This window comes from Taeniopygia guttata, chromosome 3, assembly GCF_048771995.1.
Source record: "Taeniopygia guttata chromosome 3, bTaeGut7.mat, whole genome shotgun sequence".
NCBI classification, from domain to species: Eukaryota; Metazoa; Chordata; class Aves; order Passeriformes; family Estrildidae; genus Taeniopygia; species Taeniopygia guttata.
The window spans coordinates 92,597,302-92,618,647 of NC_133027.1; the positions used below are offsets into that span (position 1 = coordinate 92,597,302).

At 45.4% G+C, this 21,346-nt stretch overlaps 1 protein-coding gene across 2 annotated transcripts; it reads right to left on the reverse strand.

Moving 5' to 3' along the window:
* Window positions 1-6,239: 6,239 nt before the first annotated feature.
* SNX5 (sorting nexin 5) lies at window positions 6,240-21,346 on the reverse strand. Of its 2 annotated transcripts, XM_002198921.7 has the most exons (13): window positions 21,209-21,345; window positions 14,179-14,283; window positions 13,566-13,676; window positions 12,923-13,044; window positions 12,482-12,605; window positions 11,784-11,879; window positions 10,817-10,922; window positions 10,662-10,737; window positions 9,775-9,814; window positions 9,588-9,674; window positions 8,352-8,511; window positions 7,527-7,612; window positions 6,240-6,796 (listed from the first exon to the last, which is right to left on the reverse strand). In XM_002198921.7, the coding sequence occupies exons 1-13, from the start codon at window positions 21,239-21,241 to the stop codon at window positions 6,749-6,751; spliced, it is 1,194 nt and encodes a 397-aa protein (XP_002198957.1). In that variant the 5' UTR covers window positions 21,242-21,345; the 3' UTR covers window positions 6,240-6,748. The 2 variants fall into 2 exon arrangements, 1 of the variants encoding a protein (XP_002198957.1); XR_003959501.4 differs by lacking the exons at window positions 6,240-6,796; window positions 7,527-7,612 and adding an exon at window positions 9,347-9,506 and having other exon boundaries at window positions 8,371-8,511; window positions 21,209-21,346.

Below are 21,346 nucleotides of genomic sequence, written 5' to 3' on the forward strand. Positions count from 1 at the left end.
AGGAGTCCACAGGCAAGAATGACAACCCTGGTGATAGGTGAGGTATTCATGGGCTGGCAGCATCCAGGCAGCTCAGCCTTTATACAGCTTGATGATGTTCATTAACAGTAATGGTTGGACAAAGTTAGTTAACCCACCACAGGCTTGTCTGGCTTCAGCTCCTGAGGGAACTGGATCCTCCTGCAGAGCCTGCAGTGGAAAGGTGGCACCAATATGTCCTGAAAGATCTGACAGGATCCATCCCCATACAAGCTGCCAATTGTCGTGTTGGTGCTTGGCACCAATCGACGGTGGATGGGAACTGTCACCACCAGTTTGTTATCTTGCTGGTAAGGCTTTCCTGCCTTCTCTCTGTGAGTTCTCATGGGCAGCTCCTCACAGCTCTGACTCCTTTTCTTTCTTCTGCATGGCCAGCTGACTCCCTCCTGTCCCTATTGCGACAGCCTACCCCTTTTCTGTCCCCAGCAGCACATACTGACCCTTACTGGCCCTAGCACGACTGCCTGCCCCTCACTCCTCACACAGCACAGCCAACTGACTCCAGCTGTCCCCTCCAGCAGCTAACCCACTCTTTTATAGCACCCATCCTTATTGGACCCTCCTCATTGGACACAGCTGTGGCCCATTAAAGGCAAAGCTGTTCCTCCTCTTTGGTAATTAGTCCAGCTGCAACTCCTCAGTGGTGGGATGTCTTCAGCACTGTCTCTATTCTCCTACAATCCATCCTCCCACAAAGATCTGCCGCCTCTTACCCATCTCACAAGGACAGGGCAGCTCTAAACATCTGGGTATTTGCAGGAACAGATGGCCAGCTGCTCGATTGGCACACAGGGCCCAAACTGGTGCTCCCACCTGCAGCAGCAGAAGCAGCCAGGATATATTAAAGATTCCAGGTAGAGAACACAGAGCCAGCACAGCAGCCTGCAGCTCCAAGAGGTCCAAGGCAAGAAAAGGCAGAGAGGAAAGGTAGCGGGAAACAGGAATGAGAGAAGCTGCCGAGTTAAATGGAGAAACATACACTGAAAGTTTGCTAAGTTATCTTACTTCCAAGTGAAAATCCCTCCTGCTTCTCACAGTAATCAGGGCACTTAAAACTAGTCCTAACCAGCTGCTCCCTCCTACTTCCTTTGTCCAGCTCTTCTTAAATGCACAAGCAGCCCACTAAGAAACAGAGCAAATATGTGCAAAGATTTGCAGACAAAGCCAGAGACCTTTGGAAACCACTCAGTAGAAGCAAGCACCCCTCTCCCAGCACAGAGGCAGCTGTGCTTTACAGTAGGACAGTTTCCAATGTTTTCTTTCTCTGTGCAGACGAGGGATTTCCTGTCCTCCATGGCAACCACTTTGCATTTACTGAAGGAGACTGTGCCAATAATCTCCAGAGCAGAATGAAAATTTTTTAAGTGGCACTGCCTCTTAACTCCTGGCTTTAACTTGCTGATGTTTTCCACAAACGTGGTTCCAGTCCATTCTTCTGCCCTCCTTAAAAGTATTGCCAGCTGGGGTAAGACTCCAGTGCTGCATGGCCCGTGCAGAGCGAGTTTCTCAAGCACTGGTGACACAAGTCTTTCTGAAGAAGTCACCAACCACCAGCACCTCCCAGCAAGAGCTGTCTGTGCACCTTCCAAATGACAAGGTTTTTGCATTTTCCAGCAAGGCACAGCTCCCAGCTTGAATACAGTCCCTGTCATGAAGACAGCCCTGGACTTTGATGGCCCAGGTCTTCCTGTTACAGGTTTAGAAGTAATCTTGCCACTCTTTCCTGGAAGGGAAGCACTCAGTGGACCAGTGCTGGTCCAACAGTTCTAAAACACAGCTGAGCCAAACTAAGCCTCCCCAGCAGGCTGTCCTTCTCCACCCCCTCTGAGCTGCCCTTGCTTAGGTCTGTGTGATTCTCAGCTCCAGGGACACAGATTCAGTGCAGTGACTTGGCAAAAAGCCTTTGTTTTGTTTTGGCCCATCTCACACCATTTTAGCGAGTTACATCAGCTTGGCCTGAGGCCACACGAACATCAGGACCAGCCCAAGGCATGCAATAAGAACAAAATAGGAGGGGAAGTGAGGCCATCCCCTTGCAGTGACAGTGAGTTCATGATGAAACTACATCCATTGCTGTCTCAAGTTCTACTGTACTAGAACATCACTTATTAACCCCTTACACTGAAAGAGGTTTAGTTTAGCAAGGCCTTCAAGGAGGAACAGTTCAAGAAAGAGCTGGAAGCTCTTGAGTAAAATGTACTAAACCTGAGGTAAACTTTTGGGCTGAGTCACAGGTGCAATCTAAACTCCCTCTGCTGTTTCAGAGTCGAGCTCTCTTCTTTCTACTTTTTTCTTTTAAAATCCCTTGGCAAGAGAGCCAAACAAAATTGATCCTAACTAAACCAGACATAATAAAGCAGGACTTTGTTTTCAAAGCAGGCAGTAGATTAGCATTAAACAGGAACCTTAAAGTTCTTTTTCACTCCTGTTTTATGTCACTGAATCAGACTCTCAGGGGCCTTTTCCTCATACGAAACAGGAACGTTTTTTAGCAATAGCGTAACATCATTAAACACAGGGAACAAAAACAGAATGAGGATCCCTGAACTGATAGGGAAGATTTCTACAGTCTTAACGAAGAGAGGTTAAGGTACTAGAAGCAGTAAGTGCACACAGTCCACTGCTTTTTAGCTTTGAGTGCTGACATAAAGCCAAAGCACCAGCACAGGAGCTCTCACAACACATTTCTACCTGCCCTAGACCACAGCAGTCTCTCTTGCAGAAAGTGACCTTGCAATTCTACTGCCAAGTAAAACAGACCCACAGAAGAAAGCACTAAAAGTCACTTCAACTGACTGAAATGCTTCACTGCACTGGAGTGGAGGCAGAACAGTGACATTGGCAGCTGCCACATCTGCACAGAAGAGCAGCAAAACCACAGCCAAGGGACAGCCAAACTCAAAACCACCAGCATTCATTTGACTGCTTCCAAGAGCAGCTGATCAAGACAGCAGGAGCCCTGGAATGGAATTTCAGATTCAAGTTAATTTCCTGGATCGGACAAAAACTCCCCATGGAACCAGAGGCAAGTCCCCTTCTCCACACACCATCTGAATTTCCTGTCCTGTAAAACAGGCACCATTCCTGCTGCTCTGTTTAAGTCATGAAGCACTCCTAACAGGGATTATTTTTAGCATGCAAGCATGACAACCCAGCTGAGCTGGACTCTGATCTCAGCTGGGCCTTCTCATTGGCTTTGCAATATTAAAAGTAAATAAAAAACAAAGCTGAGCCCACACCAGAGCTCAGCCACCAGGTAGCATTTTGATAGCAGATGAAACACAACTTTTGGTAAACAGTGAGCTGCAGATCCAAAGCTGCAGCCAGCCAACAATGTGAGGGATTACGTGGATCCCCAGTGGCTGCACTCGTTCACTAGTGAGCAGTGATCCGCCAATGGACCGACTTCAAACCCATTTCAGACACTACAGTGGCACCAAGCAGTGACGCAGGTGTTCAGGAGGACAAACTGAAATCACTCTTAACTGTGCTCTCAACCATAGCAGCAAGTACTGGGAGAGCAGGGAAGAACTGAAAACTCTAAGAACAGGAACTCTGCAGAGCTCTCTGCTTCACAGCACGAACAAGCAGCTTCTCCCAGTCTGTTGAAAGAGACAGCAAGTCAGAAACTTAATATCTGCTGAGAAAACTTTCCCAAGTCCATGTTTTGAGAAACTAACATTTGCTATCAGAAGCGCAGCCCAAGGGCCTCAAATCAGAGCTCCCCTGCAGAGTGTGCAATCCAGAAGAAAGGATGGAATGGAGAAAAGCAGAATAAATTGGGATAAAGAGCACATGCCCATGGCTCTTCCAGGCTCTATGTATCCCAAAAGCACATAAAATGTTCTCCATTTTGTTTACCAGCCTCAGTGATGTGTCTTCCTAGAATCATGACTACTTGGATATGTCAGGGCAAACCACTTCCTTCCTGAAGTACATTTGATTCTTAATCATTCCTTTTCTCTGCCTACAAACCCATTTTATTTATCTTGTACACAACCTTGTACGAGTGGACACGTTTTTGAGCCTCTCTTATGGGACCAGCTTGGTTCCCATCTGCAGCTTTTCCTACAGCTGAATGTTTAACACACCTTAGTGTTTGACCAAACAGTAGATTTTCCTCTGCCCCCACTCAGATAGGGGGTGAAGAACTGACATCTGCAGTGTGTGGCTTTTCCCAGCAGTTACCATCACAGTGATAAGGCCTGTGCCTGCTCTCAAAAGCCAATTTTTAACTCATAAACTAGAGGAACAAGCTTGCAAAGTTCAAGCTAACCTGCTTTACAGATGGGATCAGTAAATATACATTAGTCAATCCTTGTTTGAAACATCTGTGAGTCTCTGCTTTCATCCACCCCAGCCAGCCTTTTAAAGTAAGTCTCAGCAATATTTCTAAAAACTTATTTTCACACTGATGATAACCTGCCTTATCACACTGATTTGCCCAAGCTGATCTTCATTCTGCTAAGGCTTTATTCAAAGCCCTGCTATAAGAAAAGGTCCAGTGATATTACATGCCTTAAAGCAATATTTCTGTCCTTCCTTATGAGCAGGCTGCCTTCATACACAGCAAATTTCTCTTATGAATCAACATCTGTCCAGCTACCTGGACAGGTAAGAAACTGTGGGGTGCAGCAGCCTTTTCAGAACTTCACCTCAACTCAGGCTGAGAGGAAAGGCGGTAGCAGTAAGCGCTGGCTGTTGCAGCCTGCCACCCACTGGCCTCCAGAGGTGTGAGCTGTGCTGCGGCTTATTTTCCAGGTCCCCACGCTGAAGCTGACTGCAATGCACTCTGCTGGCCGCAGCTGACACGCAGCAGTTTCCTTCAGAACAACAGTGGCATTGGCAGACTGCTTCACAGCTTTCTTGCAGTTCCTGTAAATTAACTGCAACTACAATAACTACAACATCAGTATAAAGCCATAATTACAGCCATTTGAAGTGTTTAACATACTTGTAATCTGTTCACATTAATATCTTGAGTTGGATTAAGGTATGTCAAGAATTTAGAGTGCCAACCACACAAAAACAAACAAGCTCCAAAAGGGTATTTGAAACAGAAAAAGGGTCTCTCAGCTAGCTTCCAACACTGCTACTGGCAGTGCATGAAACCCACCATAGTCTGGGCCACTTCTGGGGTTGGCACAAAGTGTTGCAAAAACAACTGCACCCTTTCTCTGGAGAAAATGAGACGAGCCTGTGAGCCAGGTTGAACTAGTTTAGGATAAATAGTATGCTTTCTTAGGAAAAACCAAAGCTTTGCCAGCATGAACCATCCAGTTTGGGACCACTGATGGCCACAGGACAAGTGCTAGGAGCTTATTTGACATCTATCATAGGAAGCATCACTGTCACCTATCAGCTATACAGAGGCCACATATGCATGAACAATGTGCTTATAGCAAACAACCCCAGGTTGAAACTATTCCTGCCAAACAAAGGAAAAATGAGTTCACACATTCTTCAGCTACTCTACTGCAGGATAGTGTGGCTGGCACAAGCTGCTAAGTTTTCATGGAGTATCAAGAAGAAAAAGCAGTAGGTCACAGGGAAGTAAACCCTTAGAAACTGCCACAGAGCTGCCCATTCTCAGAGTTTCTCTGGTTGAAGCTGCTTCAGGCAGTCTGCCCAGAGCACAGCCACAGAGCCCACTTTGAGCATGATTAGAAGTTTAGTCACATGAAATTAAGCGAGGCTGAGACACTCATCTCACCCAAAAGCTGCCTTTGGGAGGGTCTGACTCACTGGCCTATATCCATGTATGCCAACTGATAGTGAAGTGTCCAATGATGGCCCTGGGGTTTATGGGCTGGGCCACCTCAGCTATGGCAGTGTTCAAGTGTTCAGTGTTCAGCTGCTTCAAGAGGTTTATACCTTACAGAAAGCTGTCCAGGCCTATGCTTCCAGAGGCCCTGAAGATTTAAACAGCCTCTCGCTGCTAGTAGGAGGTATAAAATTACTTTACAATGCTGTACATGCAGCACAGGGGAAGTAAAAGTTGCAGCCAGCCACTCAAATAGCAATGTGACTTGAAGTCCACACATTTCATTTCAACACCCATTCCAAGAACAATCCTCTCAAGTCAAATATTTCTCTCCAGTGATCTGAAGAGCTCCAGGTGATGAGTAATTTGTGATAGTTCTGTGTCTGAAGCCTCTTTATCACTTTACATCCCACACAAATTCTTGCCATACAACAGCTTGTCGTGTCAGACATCTTTATTTGCTGTGTTGCCCAAGTACAAATAGTGAATGTAGTTATAGAAATTCAAAATATATTGTAATAGAAATCTGTCTGGGAAGTGGAATGCTAAGATATTCACTTTATAAAATTATTACCCTTAAGTCACTCTCACTTGGCAAGTTTTATATATATCAGGGCCATGAAGAGACAGATTATGATCCTGCAAAAAAGGAGTTCTCAGTAAACTTTTTCTGCTAGATGAAGTCAGTCAACAGCAAATTCATTTCTCACATTTGACTCATTTTGAGTTATCAGCCAATAGGATGTTAGCTACATCCAGACAATTCATACACAATTCAGCTCCCATTTATACCAATAAAGTCAATGTATCACTATCAACATACCTAAGTATTAGTGAAACAATCTCAGTGACAATATTATTTTACGCTAATGAAGTCAAGCCAATAAGTTGCCCCTGGCTATTGAGTGCAATTGATGCTTTTGTCACATTTTCAGAGTAAGCTCCTCAGTTCTTGAACAAGTCAATACAGCTCTGCAGGAGAGACACATTGTTCTGCAAAGGAAAAAAATCAGTTTCAGATGAGGATGACTGATAATTCAATTCCTGCCTTTCACAATGAAGTAGCTTCCCAAATAGTGGGTCAGTCACTGGATTTTGTAGCCTGTGCCAATGCTAAAGATTTCCTACTGCACAGACAAACATTTAAGCAGTAAAGAATCAAAACCAGACCACACATTCTGCAATCTCCCTCTTCCTGCAGGCCTGCAACCATGCATCAGTTTGTGATAAGAAGAGGGGTAAGAGCCAACAGGAAACTTTTAAAGTGGGCCAAAGTGAGCAGTGTTGTCAAGGCCTTGTGTCACATTCCAGTTCAGCGCTGAAGTAGCTGCCTGTGGTGAAGTCCAGTACTCTCAGGGAGTGGGACATTAGACTTTCCTTCTTCAAAAGAAGCTGAGGATGCAGAGCTACTGCTTTGTTCTCTACACTAAGTTAACAGACCCTTTAAGCCTGCGTAGCAAAGCTTGGTAGAGGTTGCTATAAATCCAACATCCCCTCCACTGACAAGCCAAGTGGCAAGATTGACAGCCTGATCACAAGCTGCAGGATGTGCTCCTGTTCCAGCACTCAGGAGAACTGGAAGCAGCAGCTGCCTCTGGTAGTAGGGCTCAAACCTCATAGATGAGGCTGCCTGATGGGAAGTCAGATGACCCAGCAAATCCTCCCAGTTACACACCACTCATTTCTCTCAACCCATGCCTGTTAAATTCCAAAGAGAACACACCTTTGCATGTTTTATTTCCAGTTCTGCCATTTCAATTAAGTTTTTACGAAATGCAGCTATTCTCTTCTGTTTGAAGCTCATCAGTTCTGTAGAGAAGGAAAAAACAAAGGTAAGAGATATACAAAGTGTGACAAGTAATGCCCCTTATGTTTCAGGATTTCTGTTGTGCAGCTCAGAGTACAGTATTTGATCAAAAAAAAGGTTAAAGAGTTAGTCATGCTGTTTTTAGACAGAGATGCAGCCATCACATGATACACAGACAGCTTAAGACAGAAAAGCTTTGTAGGAAGACAGCTGGAACAAACCAGAAATAAGCCACACAAGCTCTGTGAGAACCTGGATCATTTAAAAGCCAGATACACTAAAGGAGCAGCATGTATACCACGAAAGCATATTGCCTCTGCTTTGTATTGTCCAAATATATAAATATATATACACACATATACTCTTCTAACTGAGAACCAGTGTTTAAAACTGTGTATAACGCACTCAGCTGTACTGGGACAGAGCAAAAGCCTGTTTACACAGCTCTGACTGAGATAATTAGTTACCCTCTAGTAGTTACATTCACATGGAGGCTGAGTTCAATCCAAAAAGTAAATACTAGGGGGCTTATAAATAAGGTTGGTGTAGTACTGACACAGCTCTGCTACAGAAAATTACTTCAAAAAATGTGTAGCTGCATTAGTTTTACAGCATCTATCTCTACTGTCCTTAGAATGTCCAGACTGCTCAGGAGCCTTCAGAAGCCTTCAGAAGGTCAGATGGAGACCTTGGCTGCATTAAGCTCTCATTTAAGCCTAAGTTCAGCAAAGCCTGTCTTACCTTGTTTAGCAGATTCTGAAATCTTTTCAAACTTCTGACAGCAATCCTGTTGATGTGCCTCAGCCAGCCTGACATCCTTGCTCTTTAGTCTGGCTTTGTCTAGAGCTTTGTTCGAGTTCTCATAGTCAACAAGAGCCCTGGTTCGTCTGTACAGGAGATCCTGAATAGACAGAAATAGCACACCAGAGCCTTAGCAGGACTACTTCCCAAACTGAGGTTACAACCACCTTAGCAGCAGGAGGTTTCACTTCTTTCAGCACCAGATTCTGCTTTTTAAAACAAGTTATTACAGCCTGCTCTTAGCAGCTTTTCACAGTGCAACACTACATTTTCAGGACAGCCAGTTATGCCCTAGTGAAGGAAGTCTAAGGGCTACTATAGGCATTGTTTCTTCCCTTAAAGTAGTTCTCCTGCTGTAAGGTGGATGTCTCCACTAAGAGCAAAAAGCACTTTCTGAATTCCCTCAGTCTACTTCCAGCAGACATTTAATTTGTTGGAGATATGACAGTTTGACTGAAGCACTGCACTAACCTAGACAGGAGAAGTAGCACAGGTCTCTGAGCCAATCCCTTCCTAATGCAGCATGAGTACAGTTGTGATGTCTAAATAACAGTACACCCCAGGGAGGGAGGCTGGAGTGGATGTTCTGGGGTACCTGACATTACAGGTAAGACACTAGATTAAGAGGGCCAGTAGGTTGTATCTAGGTACCTTTTTGCAGCATAGTCATCCCCTGTCAAATCGAGTTTTGATTAGAAAAGAGTTGCCAGCAATGCTTTTGCAGTCACATCAATCTACCAAAGCCCTCTTGGAAGCTCTGACTCCAAGAGTCTTTACAAGTTACCATGTACTTGTGCTAAGGTACTCTAAAAATCCTGAAGTCAATCACAACTACTAATTAGTCATCACTGATTTCATTGGCAAGTTCCTGAGTACTCAGGCAGGGAACAGGAAAGAAACTGCTGCAGACTTAAATTCAGTTTGCACTAACTTACAGAAATTTAAAGAGTTCTTCCACTTTACATGCCAAAGAAAAATTGGTCCAAGGTCTTCTGTAAGTGGCTGGGCTCCAGCTAGCTAATATACAGCTTCTATATTCTGCTGTGGTTTAAGAGTCTCAGGTTTCTTAGGCAAAACAAGGGTCCACTTTCCTGTCTTCTTAAAGCACAAAGAATACCATGAATGAGTCATGTTGCCCATAACAAAACTAAGCTTCTAAAAGAAAACTGTTCTCACCTTAGCAGCTTCTATATTGAGCATGTAGTATCTCAGTAGTTCAGAGAGCTTTAAGTCTTCATCAGATGAAACTCTACTCTCTACCTTCTGCAGAAGGAAAAAAAACCCAGTTGGTGTGTAACAGAACAGCAAGATCCAGAGTCAGAGATTCTTCTCCCCCACACCTGCCCCTACCAAAGCTTCTTACCCTGAGTTTCTCAAAGAGCTCTGCAACTTTCAACAAGTATCTAGTGAAGAAAAAAAAAAAAAAAAAAAGCATAAATAAGTTTGAGATACTTCTTAGTCTGATAAATGCCAGGATCAATTGGCAGGAAACCAGGAAGCTGAAGGCTGGAGTTTACTCCTGCATAGAGATCCAAACAAGGGCTTGAAAAACACTCATTTAGGCAACGACCTGAAGAAAAGGTTCAATGTGTTGGATTTCAGCTTACCAGAGTAGTACAGCTGAGCAGCTCAACACCATTTAATGTAACAATGCTGATCTCCAGAGCATAAAGGTCTTGTGGAGAATTTGTCTGCTGCTATCCAAGAGGGATGAGCTGACTTGTTTATTCAGCTATACACTCTGTTTTAACAAGGTCTTGGTAAATTGATAGCAAAGTCAAAAGGCGGAAGAAGTCACCTCAAAAAAGGCAACTGAGTTCCCCTAGCTTAGAAATCCCCTACTATTCTGGAAGTGCAAAGGTCCAGAAGATAGTACAGACCTAGTGTAAGCTGACCTAGTGCAGTGATATTTAACAGCACGTTAGAACACATGCACATAAACCCTCTCTTCAGGGGTCTCCAGCAGTTTGTGACATGAAGAGAATCAAGATTTCTGTTTAGAAGGAGTTTGATGACCAGCACAAGTAACCTCTAGGCCACAACTAGCAAGTGATCAACTAGTTCAGAGTTAGGTGCAATTGATAACATTAGGTCTGCCACAGCAGAGTGCCAGAAGAAGGAAAGTTTTAATGCCACTTGCATGTAATTCAAGAACCTCAAACCACCTATGACTCAATCTTCTGGATTTTACAGAAGAAATTTGGTATTCCCAGACTCAGGATATGTTTATGAACAGTTGGAATTGCTTACTTTTTGATAACTGTAGGCTCTTCTAATGCCAGGCTGTTCAAACAAGCTGAAGTATAAATATAGTCATCTGCAACATCTGCAAGAACAAGACAAGGTTTTCAGGCTGAAATTATCAAAACTGCATGATCTCTCGAAAGGGCTTTGAAAAGATTCACTTTTATGAGATCTTGTCATCTTATCTGCTTTTGCACATGCATCCTTGATTCTGTTGTAGTAGTTCACAAGGAAAGTCTTCTCTTGCTCAAAAAAATCTTCTACTTCCTGAAAAACAATATGACCAGTTAAGTCAGTAACTGCAGAACACAAGCTCTACCCTATTTTAGGAAGGGCCAAAGAAACAACCATAGCCTGGGCATGAGCTTCAGGCCCACCAATCCCTATGGAAAAATTGCTCAAGACAAGATATGAGCCAAGGATTGACATCCCAAGCCACCTGGCAGATTTCTTCCTCACTATGCAATGAAGATGAAGTTGGCACTCAAATACTGATGTAGGTTGTCTGAAGCAGCCACTAAATTATGAGACAGCCCTGAGGAATCCCAACTGCTGCAATTTTATTTCCTAGGCCTGTTGCAACAATGTAGCTAAGGACTAAGCAGTTTTCAAGCTTGTTTCTCATCCACACCAAACATGATACATATTGTAATGTTTCATGGCACTGCTCATAGGACTATGAGCTTATTGGGAAGTGCTGCCGTGGCAACACAACACAAAAACTGGAGAAAGACCAGTTACAAGAGTCTTAGTATTTGATCTTGTTTAGTATAAGCAGAAACCCATAATTCATGTCTGCTCAGAGTTCCAGAGCAGACAAAGGCCACAAGCACGTTTCCTGAACATGCAATTCCTTCCTCTCCAGTATCAGGTATTAAGGTAGGTTTTCTGCATCCAGAAACTTTAATTATACACTGAATTTGAACAGTCTAAAGCTATGTCTTATTTCCATAGAAATCAGAATTAATACAGGCTACTCCCCTCAACTGGGAGAGCAGTAACAAGGCAAGTTAATGTCACTAGCTGAGCCTCATGCACAGCAAACCTGAAGCAGAGAGGAGTAACTCCCCTGAAGCAGGAAGCAAGAAACACTCAAGATTAGGGTAAGAGACAAAAAAACAACTGTACCTTGACTCCAGAGAAGAGGACCTCATCAGCACTCTTTACTACACTTTTTAAAAAACCACCAAACATCTCTTTAGTGTTTTTCCTCCGAACACTCAGCTGTAAGAGAGGCCAAAGCAGCTTTAAAGTTATACCAGGGGAGGGGTTAGTAGCATGCTTTACACTTAGCATATATCACAGAAGGTTGATTTCCAAGCCTTCCATAATACCCATATAAAAATGCAACATGTAACACTTGGCTTGGCTACAATTAGTTCACCTGTTCTGTGCCATGGATTTTTCCAATTCCAATAAACGGCTCTGTGTCTCCCTGCATATCTTGGCTCAGCATCTATCACTCATAATTAGGTGTGACAAAACATATGCAGGAGTGACTTTAATACACCTCCATTCCTCCACTTTAGGACCATGCAACACAGCACAGGTACACCAGAGCCATACATGTTCCCATGACAAAGACATGCAAAGGTGGCTTCCTAACCAACTTGACAAGGATTTAGAAACACAGTGAGATTTATAACAGAGAAAGGTCTAAAGAGTCAGGCTTTCACCTTTGAGTCATCTCACAGAAATACTTGCAATAACCCCTTGCTGATGCTGCACACAGATCCACACAACATTCTGACTGTACCCAGCAAAAAACAACAGCACTCCTAACAGTATGCCTCGCTTGGAAAGGGAAACAAGGAAAAAAGTCTCACATCTTGGTCATACTCCAGGAAAACATGGAAATTGCGATCTTTACTGAGCACAGGATGAGAAGCAATCCGCTGCAGGAAGATCTCATGTGATGAAACGGTCTTCTTGAAAACAGCGAGGTATTCACTGCAAGGAAACAACAGACTGAGATCCTCTTTGTACTACCCTCTTCAATATAAAAAGAATTGATTTAAGTTTAGCCCATGAAAATATTCAACTGCAGACTTCTGAAATAGCCAACTTGTGATAGCAAAGCTACTTTCAATCTCTTTAGCTAGAAAGTTTTCCAGCTTGAAAGCTGGGAAAGCTGAGCCACTCCCCAGCTCCAGGATTTTCAAGACACCCTTCAAAACAGAGACACTCAAGATCAGTTATCACCAAAGGAGTTGCTCTCCCAGGAGGCTTCTCTAAATGCAGCTTTTGGCAGTATTCATTTTACTTACGCTTCCAGCTCTTGCTTCATTTTGGCAAACTCTTCTTTTGTCATGGACACTTCTCCTTCCCCCAGCTTCTGCATCTTCTCTCTGGGGCCATCAAAGTCAGGCTTTGAAGGTGCTGGAGGTATCTAGGCAGGGAATTGGTTAGTCATGGATATTAGCAAATAAAGTTTTCCAAGACTACTTCTAGCCTTCTCTAGAAGGAGGCTCTTTTGCCTGGTCATAGGACAGTGTAGTAAAGAGTGCATGATCCAGGAATTCCAGATCCCTGGTTTGTGTTATCCCTCCCCAGGAGGGAAACAGCTTCTGTAACCCATACCATTGCCAGCCATCTCTTAAAAAATCATGATAGGAAGGAAAGCCCACATTTAATATATTATTTCAGTATGCCATCTTCAGGCAGATATTAATACCACCACATAGTCAAGGACTCTCACAGCATCTTTCACTGCTCCAAGCTATATGGAAAGTTAACACAAATGCCATACCACTCAAGTTGTTTAGGAATTAAGGCAACAGGAAGCATAATGAACACCCAAGTCACAGAACACCAGTAACACTGGTAAAATACACTTCATGCCGTTATTAGTAGGCACTTTAGATTGCTACAGTTTTTCACTTAGGATCACATTCTTTAGGAAGTACTTACAATGAGTCCTGCATACTCTTCAGTTTCAGTGAGTGTATCATGTAACCACACAAAGTCTTCGTGCTGCCTTGTAACTGAAAACTCAGGGCTTTGAAAAGCTGGCAGTGTAGTCTGGAAGAGAATATATAGAAGCCCTACTGTTTTGTAAATCAGTGCTTTTAGAAACAGTTCTGCCCAATTCCAAAGGAAGCTATTCTGCTTACTAAGAGCCTTGCCCACTCCCTTTTAGCTGATCTGGCACTTAGTCAACAGCACCACTAAGGAGACTGTTAGAAAAAAAAGTACTGTTTTAGAACAGCATTAATGCAGTTTGTTTTGAGACATTTCACAGTAGCTCCCTTCCTACCCCCCAGCCTTCTGGTGTCTAGCTGGGATTCCTTAGCAAAGCCAACCTAACCATCAACTACTTGCTTCTGTTTAGAGAGTTCAGATCCTAGGAAATCTGAAGTTTCTGCATATATATACACATCCTTAGGCCACATTTAAATGGAAAATCTCCATTGAATTAGATTTTCTTCATTCTCAGCCCATCTTTGCAATTATGTGTACTGCAAATATACGTGTTACTTGCAGTACACATACTCATACAGCCTCTTTTTGCCCATGACCTTACCTTAGTGTGCACAGTGAACTTCACTCTGTCCTTTTCACTTAGGGCATCAGGGATATCAATTTGGAGAGAAGGATCAACATTCAGGTCTACAGAAACAGACCTCAGCTGCAAGAGAATTCACAGAATAATCCTTAATCAAGCATCAAGTATATTTAGTGAAGCTGACTGATCATTAGCCATGAACAAGAACCACACTGCACTACACACCTGCCTTCAGGTACACATCTATGACCAAAATTCCTTTCTCAGTGCTTCAAAGAGCCATAAACTTCTAAGATGAGCCAGCATCTTCCTTTGGGGGTTTATTTCTTCTTTCATTACAACAGAATGAACCAGAACATCATTTCAAGCCTACTCAAACTTTTAAAGAACAGTGGAACAGCTTTCTCAGTAGAAGATCCTCCAGATTACACATGAAGACTATCTCCTAAGAGGCCCTCCCTTGCTGCAGCCTGACAGATCCTTGCTGTTTTCTGCAGAAGGGAGAAACCACCAGAGATCAAGGTCACAACACAGGAGGTTTGCTGAAGAGTGACCATCAGAGCCAGGAGGAATGCTGAAGTTATCCTTTGGAGATAATTCTGAAGGCCTTCTCAGAAAAGCAGGCTGGAGAACTGCACCAGGACTGCTATCTCACCGCTCTGCAGCACAGACCACACCAGGCAGGAGCCTGCTCCTACCTCTGCAGTGTACACTAAGCTTCAGCACCCAAGGCCACAGGCAAATGGTGCCAGGATCTGAGCAATCCTATCATATCACAGACAGCTAAATGCTGCCTCAAGCCTCTGTAAAGCTGCCTAAGAACTGTTGATATAGTGTCCACCTTATAACACTGCCTGTTATAAGGTGAAGCTTTGCTTCCAAAAGGCTCTAGAAGCTCCCTCCCCCTAGGCTGGCCGTCTGCAGTCCAGATCTGGTATGTGACAAGTCTCTCTGGCTGCCTGCAGAGGACACAGCTGCCAGGACAGACAGCATTTGTCCCTGCCACTGGTCTCCCCTATGATCAGACTGCCATGCATAAGTGAGGGATACCCCAGCCACTGCACCCTCCAGTCATGCTAAAAACACTTCTATCTGCTGCATCCTCACTGTTAGCTGTAATTAAAAGGAGATAAGTAATAGATAAAACTTTTTAAGCCTTACAGCTACAAAATGACCTTGCATGCAGCACATTAAGCTTCTTCCCAGAAGATGGGAAGGCCAGAAGACTTTTAGCCCATCCTGGGCATTGCGTTGGCAGTGAACACACTTACAGAGCATGCCCTGGAGCACAGTTCCCAGCAGTCCCAGGTCCTGTTCACATCCCACAGGACATGGTGGGACTCCAAACTCTACAGGGACTCCAACTGTAATCACTTCCCTCCAGTCCCACTTAGGACAGACTATCATGCTCCCATACAGGCAAGCAATGCTGGTCCCTGCTAGGGACAGGCACAGGCCAAACAGAGGTGCATGGTTCAGAGGTCACTGACACAGGCTTGGGCAGAAGCTGCCCACCCCAGGCACTGCAGGAAGGACAGGTAGAAGGCCACCAGTCAGGCATTAGTTTCACTGGGAGCACAGCTCACTGTTTGTTGCCAAATGAATGGCAAGCTGGTTGGTGTTTCCCATTTCCCAGCCAGATAACAACACCAGCCAGAGCAGCAAGATGCAGACCCCAGTGTTTTACATCCTGCTTACTGCTATTTGCTGTCCAAACAGGATCAGCAGTGCTAACAATATGAACTGCTGAGTCTGGAAAGTATGATAAGCCAAAGGAAACCATTTCCTCTCAGCTAAACTAAGGAAAGGATTACACAAATCAGACAGTCCTGAATTTGTGAGCTTTCTTTCTTTCTTGTGGAGAAAGTAACCCATGATTAGATGCTGTCTAGACCCCTCCATGCCTAGTAGTTTCTTACACAGGAAACAGAAAAGCACAAACATTAGGTGGTCCTACTTGGTCAGATTAAAGCGGTTAACATGTCACAAGCATGAGTCTCCTGGTACCCTGCACAAACTGCAAATGGGTCCTAGAGCTATATGAAACCAAGAATTGTAAGGTCCTGGTCTGCTCTAGTCCTGTGACGGTCACTGTGGGCTCCTAACTCCAGGCCAGAGACCTTTAGGATTAGAGAATCATGGCTCAGACTACAAAGGGAACATTCACACTGTCTGACTTCAGGAGAGTGTGCTCTGTTTCCCCGACAAAAAGTGCTGGAGCAGCATTTGTTCCCTGAATGGGGGGGGAAGAAGAAAGCCCCACTCCTGTCAGCACAGCTCTGTAAAGCACTGACTCAGGGAACACCCACAGCAGACGTCTCACACCAACCCCTGACCCATACAAGCTCCTGCTCTGCAGCACCAACAGCTCTGCACACGTGCCAACAGCTCTCCTGCACCCATCCTACAAGCAGGCACGGGGACCAACCTCCTCATGGGCATATGAAGGCTGTGCAGAGCAAAGGAATTAAACATCCATCTCCAGGCCCCAGGCTTGTTGTTTTACCACAGCAGGCATCCAACCCAAGACTTTCCCAGGTCACCCCTCCATCTTCACTCTCTGGCAGCTCCTTCATATCCAGAGGCATTTCTCTGCTAGGACGTCACTGCTTCCTCCCTGGACTCCAAGCAGTGGGGCAAGAAAACTGAAGGTTCCCCATCCAGTTACCAGAAACCAGTCTGTCACTCCTTACCCTTAAGGGATATAACCCAAGCTCAGCAGCAGATGCCCAAATAGGTACAGAGGACACACAAAATGGAAACAGCTGGGTTGGGTTGCAAACTGAAACACTCATCCAAAGCCAGCACAGTACTCTCAACTCTCATTTCTCTTCCCCAGAAGCAGCTTCTGGTTTGCAATTACTCCAGAAACTGTTACAGCTTCTCTGACACCTCCCACTTCTAAACTCAGGACTCGTCAGAGACTTGTTCCAGGATTCCTAGGGTTTCTTGAGGATTCAAGCAAAACTACTCCCTGTTCAGCACAGATACTGTCCACCCACCCAACTGGTAAATCAGAACAAAGCAGAGCCCTTCACAATAATATAGACATCATACTGGTTATCATTTATAGGTTTCAGAACCAAAAGACTATAAATAGATATTATGGTACTAATTAGGACACCGTGATAAACACCTGATCTAGAAGCCCAGGCTACAGCAGAGATCATTACTGTGCCCAATCCAGGTAGAATTTTAGAACATTTGCTTTTTTTTCTATTTGTTAGAGATGCTAGGGAAAAAAAAGTTGGATCACTTAAATACAAGGCAGTGATGACCATCAGCTACCCAGACTTCTGCCTGACATACACTACATTTCTGATCAGGCCTCACCCAAATGAAAACACATCTTGATGCTTGCAGACACCCAGTGGGAGGAAATGTCCTCAGCCACTGGAGTCTCTCAGTTCTGGTGAGAGGCCTGAGCTGCTGCTTTTACAGCTCCACCCTTTGCAGTTTTAGCATCAGCTCCAGATGACTTTGGTGTCACTTCTGCATTCTAACAAAAGAATCTGCCAGTGCAAGCAGCTGTGTACAACTTCTGACTGCTAGTGAAATACGTATTTGTTCTCAAAGACACATTAATCCAGGGGTTCTCCACATAGCCAGGCTCTTGGAAGGAGTAAGAAGCCCTTCCACAAGGGCTCACATGTCAGAGTTTTCTGCTTATTGTCAGCTACCTTTAAAAAACCTTCTCCCCTTATTGATCACCTCCCTGCTGTCATTCAAACAGAAGTAATTACATCTGCCACTACCTAAAAACCATTACTTTTTACAGAGCAGGCTTTCTAATTAAAGTTGTTTAGGTGCTCTCCAGAGAGCACTAAAAGATCATGGTGTTTTCTGGTAGTTTATACAGAGCCCTCACTCCCAGAGGGCCTTGTTTTGACACCCAGGAATTAGCCACCAGAGGATCTGGCCAGCAGATATCAGTAGCATTAGCTGCTGGAACTACATTTTAGTCATATTCAGCACAAGCAGCTTAAGTTTCCTTTTAATCAGGATACTAAAAAGACATCTGAAAGCGCACTGCAAGCACGCAGCACTATGGAGCACATGTGAAGCTTGGATTTTGCAGCCTTTGTGGCAGTTTGCTGCACTGACACTGAGCTGAACAGCCCTGAAGTGGTCTGGTTACACACAACCACGAAAACTGAAGCACTGCTTACTTATGCCATAGAAACTGCTTCCCCAAATTTGTGACTTCAAACTGAAGAACTCCAGTGATGCAAAGGTTTAATTATTTTGCTTAAACACCGATAAAGAAGGAATAACAGCTCGATGCAGTCACACTGAAATAGCATTCCTCAGCAAGTGCAGTGCTTGCCAAGGAAGCAGAAGGCCCAGAGCACCTGTTGCCTCGGGCTGTGCAATAAACTGGCCCTGTCCTGCCAGAGGGATCTCTGCATCACTCTCTGCAGAACTTGCAGGTCACACGCCTCCTGACAGAGGGAAGGACTCTATAAACATTCAAGGATGCCACATTCCGAGCAAAAGCCTTGCTGGCTCACCCTGTTCCACCAGCAGCACGCAGGACACCTCCACCCAAGCCAGGGCTTCCTCAGCTGGAGGGGCCAAGCACGGCTTTGGCCATGCAGGGCAAGCCCCCTGTGTGCTTGCAGAGCACAGCCTGGGGCTGAGCACTCCTGGCCCAGCTCAAATGGAAATTGTGCAACAGCAGCAAGCCCCAAGCCACAGTCAGCATCCCCGAGAATGCTTTGCTGACCTCCTACAGCGAGGTCAGAGCTAGTGGTAGGGAGTGGCAGGAACAGGGCAGCCTCACCGTGCTGGCTTCACCTTCCACTAGCCCAAATTGCTGGGCCAGCTCCGTGGAGGCTGCATGTCCTTGAGAGTGCATTATCCCTGTCCAGGAACTGGCACCCTGCTAACAGCTCACCTCCTCACTTGATTTCAGGCTCAGCAGCATGCAGAAGCAGGTTTTCTGCTAAGCACAGGCAAGATCTAGTATGGCCTCATTCCTTCCAGAATGTGCAGCAGAATTTGTCCAGCAGAGTCACCATTTGTGAATGATAACAGCAAGTCCCAGGCCATGACACAACACTTTGTCTTCCACTGATTGCTTTGAGAAAGAGGGGCTACAATACATGCTCTTAGTATTTTGATCTAGAACATTTCAACTGCAGACTGAAACCTTCAAATACCATGAAGCCACTAACATTAAGAAATACCAAGGTATTTACTCAAGCTTAGCTTGGAAGTCCCACCACTCACTTCAAATTCTGAAATGCCTTTTCCTCCCCCATGACAGATTACACCTTATTTTCCACTGCACTTTCAATCACCTTTAGCCTACCCTCCCTTCCTCTTCCTACATATCCTGATCCTCTCCTGCTTTGCCACCTCAGGGTCAGTTTTTAGTTTATACTTAACAGTGTCTCCTATTTAAGTTAATACCAAATGAAGTTTCCTTCACAGGCATGAGTTTTATCTACTGGTCACACACCAGTTCCATGTTGTTGTTTCTTTGCCTAAACAGGAACAGACAAGATAGGAGCATTTTTATCCTCCCCCTATGCTGCTGGAATCCCAAGACAGCCCTACAACCTAAAACAAGCTAATCTTTGTCCATCGAGCATCAGAGTTTAAAGCTATTCCAGCCCCCACCACGAGAACATTTTCCCCTCCCCCCAATATTCCTGTCTGAGTCAGAAGGGCACATAAACACTCAAAATTTACCAAATGTTGCAAGAGAGTTGATATTTGACCTTCCACTCTAGTATTCTCCAAGGGCAGACTCTTTTATACAAAGTTTCACAGGCAGCAGAAAAGAAACCACTGGCCAGCTCACAGCTCAAAGCAAGCTACTAGAAAATGCTTCTTCTGCAAACTCTTGTCTGTCTTACTGATTCAGGATTGTTTCAAAACAAGAGTCATATGGAAAAGAAGCAGAGAAAAGGAAATTGTCCAGAAGTCAATAAAGACTTGTATTTCTAGCCTCCAAGTTAGTTAATATACATGCCTCAAAAAACCTGAGAAAACACAGACTGAAGAGACTTTCAGCACACCTAACAGCTTAAAGCAAAGTCATCTTCCTGCCAGTGAAGCTTAGTCACAATGCAAAGCCACATGCAGATGTGATAATATGAGTGGCAAATAGGCAACTTGCTGACTCTTACAAGGGCTGCCTTGCCTTCCTTTCAAGGTGTGTTGAGGGTAGTTATTAAATCCGGGAGTTTGGGTAGGTTGACCCAAGCAGCTCGTCTAGTAGAAGAGAGAGTTCTAATCAGTGTCTACACTACATAAACCTTAATTCACAAAGTTCCTGTTTCAGCATTTCACTTGCATTTCCTCTGAGAAGTTCAGAGTCTTAACATTAGGAAATCCTCTCTGCTGCTTCAAAGGGAAGGCATGAAGCTCCTTGGCACTTACAGCTTCAACACTTCTCGGGAGAAAGGCAAACCAAGCGAGCTGCTGATGAGACAACCAAGGCAAAGGGACACGGCAGGTGAAGCGGCAGCTGACAGCCCAATGAAGGCAGAGCACACAGCCAGGAGGCCGGTCACAGACACAGCAGGGCAGCTGGCCCACGGGGAAGAGCAAGTTTAACCCCGAGCAGCACATCGCCCGCAGCGCCCGGGGCCAGCTCCGGCTCCCGCATCCCCCACCTGGCAGGCCCGGCTCCCGCGGCTCCAGGGCCGGGTTATCACCTGCCCCGCCTCGGCACAGAGCGCAGCCCGCACCGGCTCACGGCAGCTGCACTGCCCTGCCCTCCTCTTCCTCCTTCCCGCTCCGCTGCAATCCTCCCCTCCCTCATCCTTCCCCGCACCTCTGCCTCGGGGGCTGCTCCCCACGCTCCCCCGGCCACTCTGACCCTCTGCCCTCAGGGGGCCGCGGCGCGCCAAAGGCACGAGGACTAAGGCGACTTTACATTCTTTTAAAATGTCCAACACGGAGGCTAAACCAAAAACCTGCCAGTGTCCCAGCGCTGCCGGGGCAGAAGGAGCAGGGCGCTCCCTCTCCCGCCGCGGGGCCGGCCCGGCTGCGCCCCCACCGCCCGCCCCAGCCGGAGCCGGGCCGCCACCCTCACCTTGTCCTGCGCGTCCCCACGGAGCAGAGCCATATCTCCGGGCGCACACAGCCACCCAGCACCTTTCTCTTTCTCCTCCTCCCCGCCACCTCCTCCTCATATAACCCGGGCGGAGCCTCCGCCGCCACACCCCCTGAG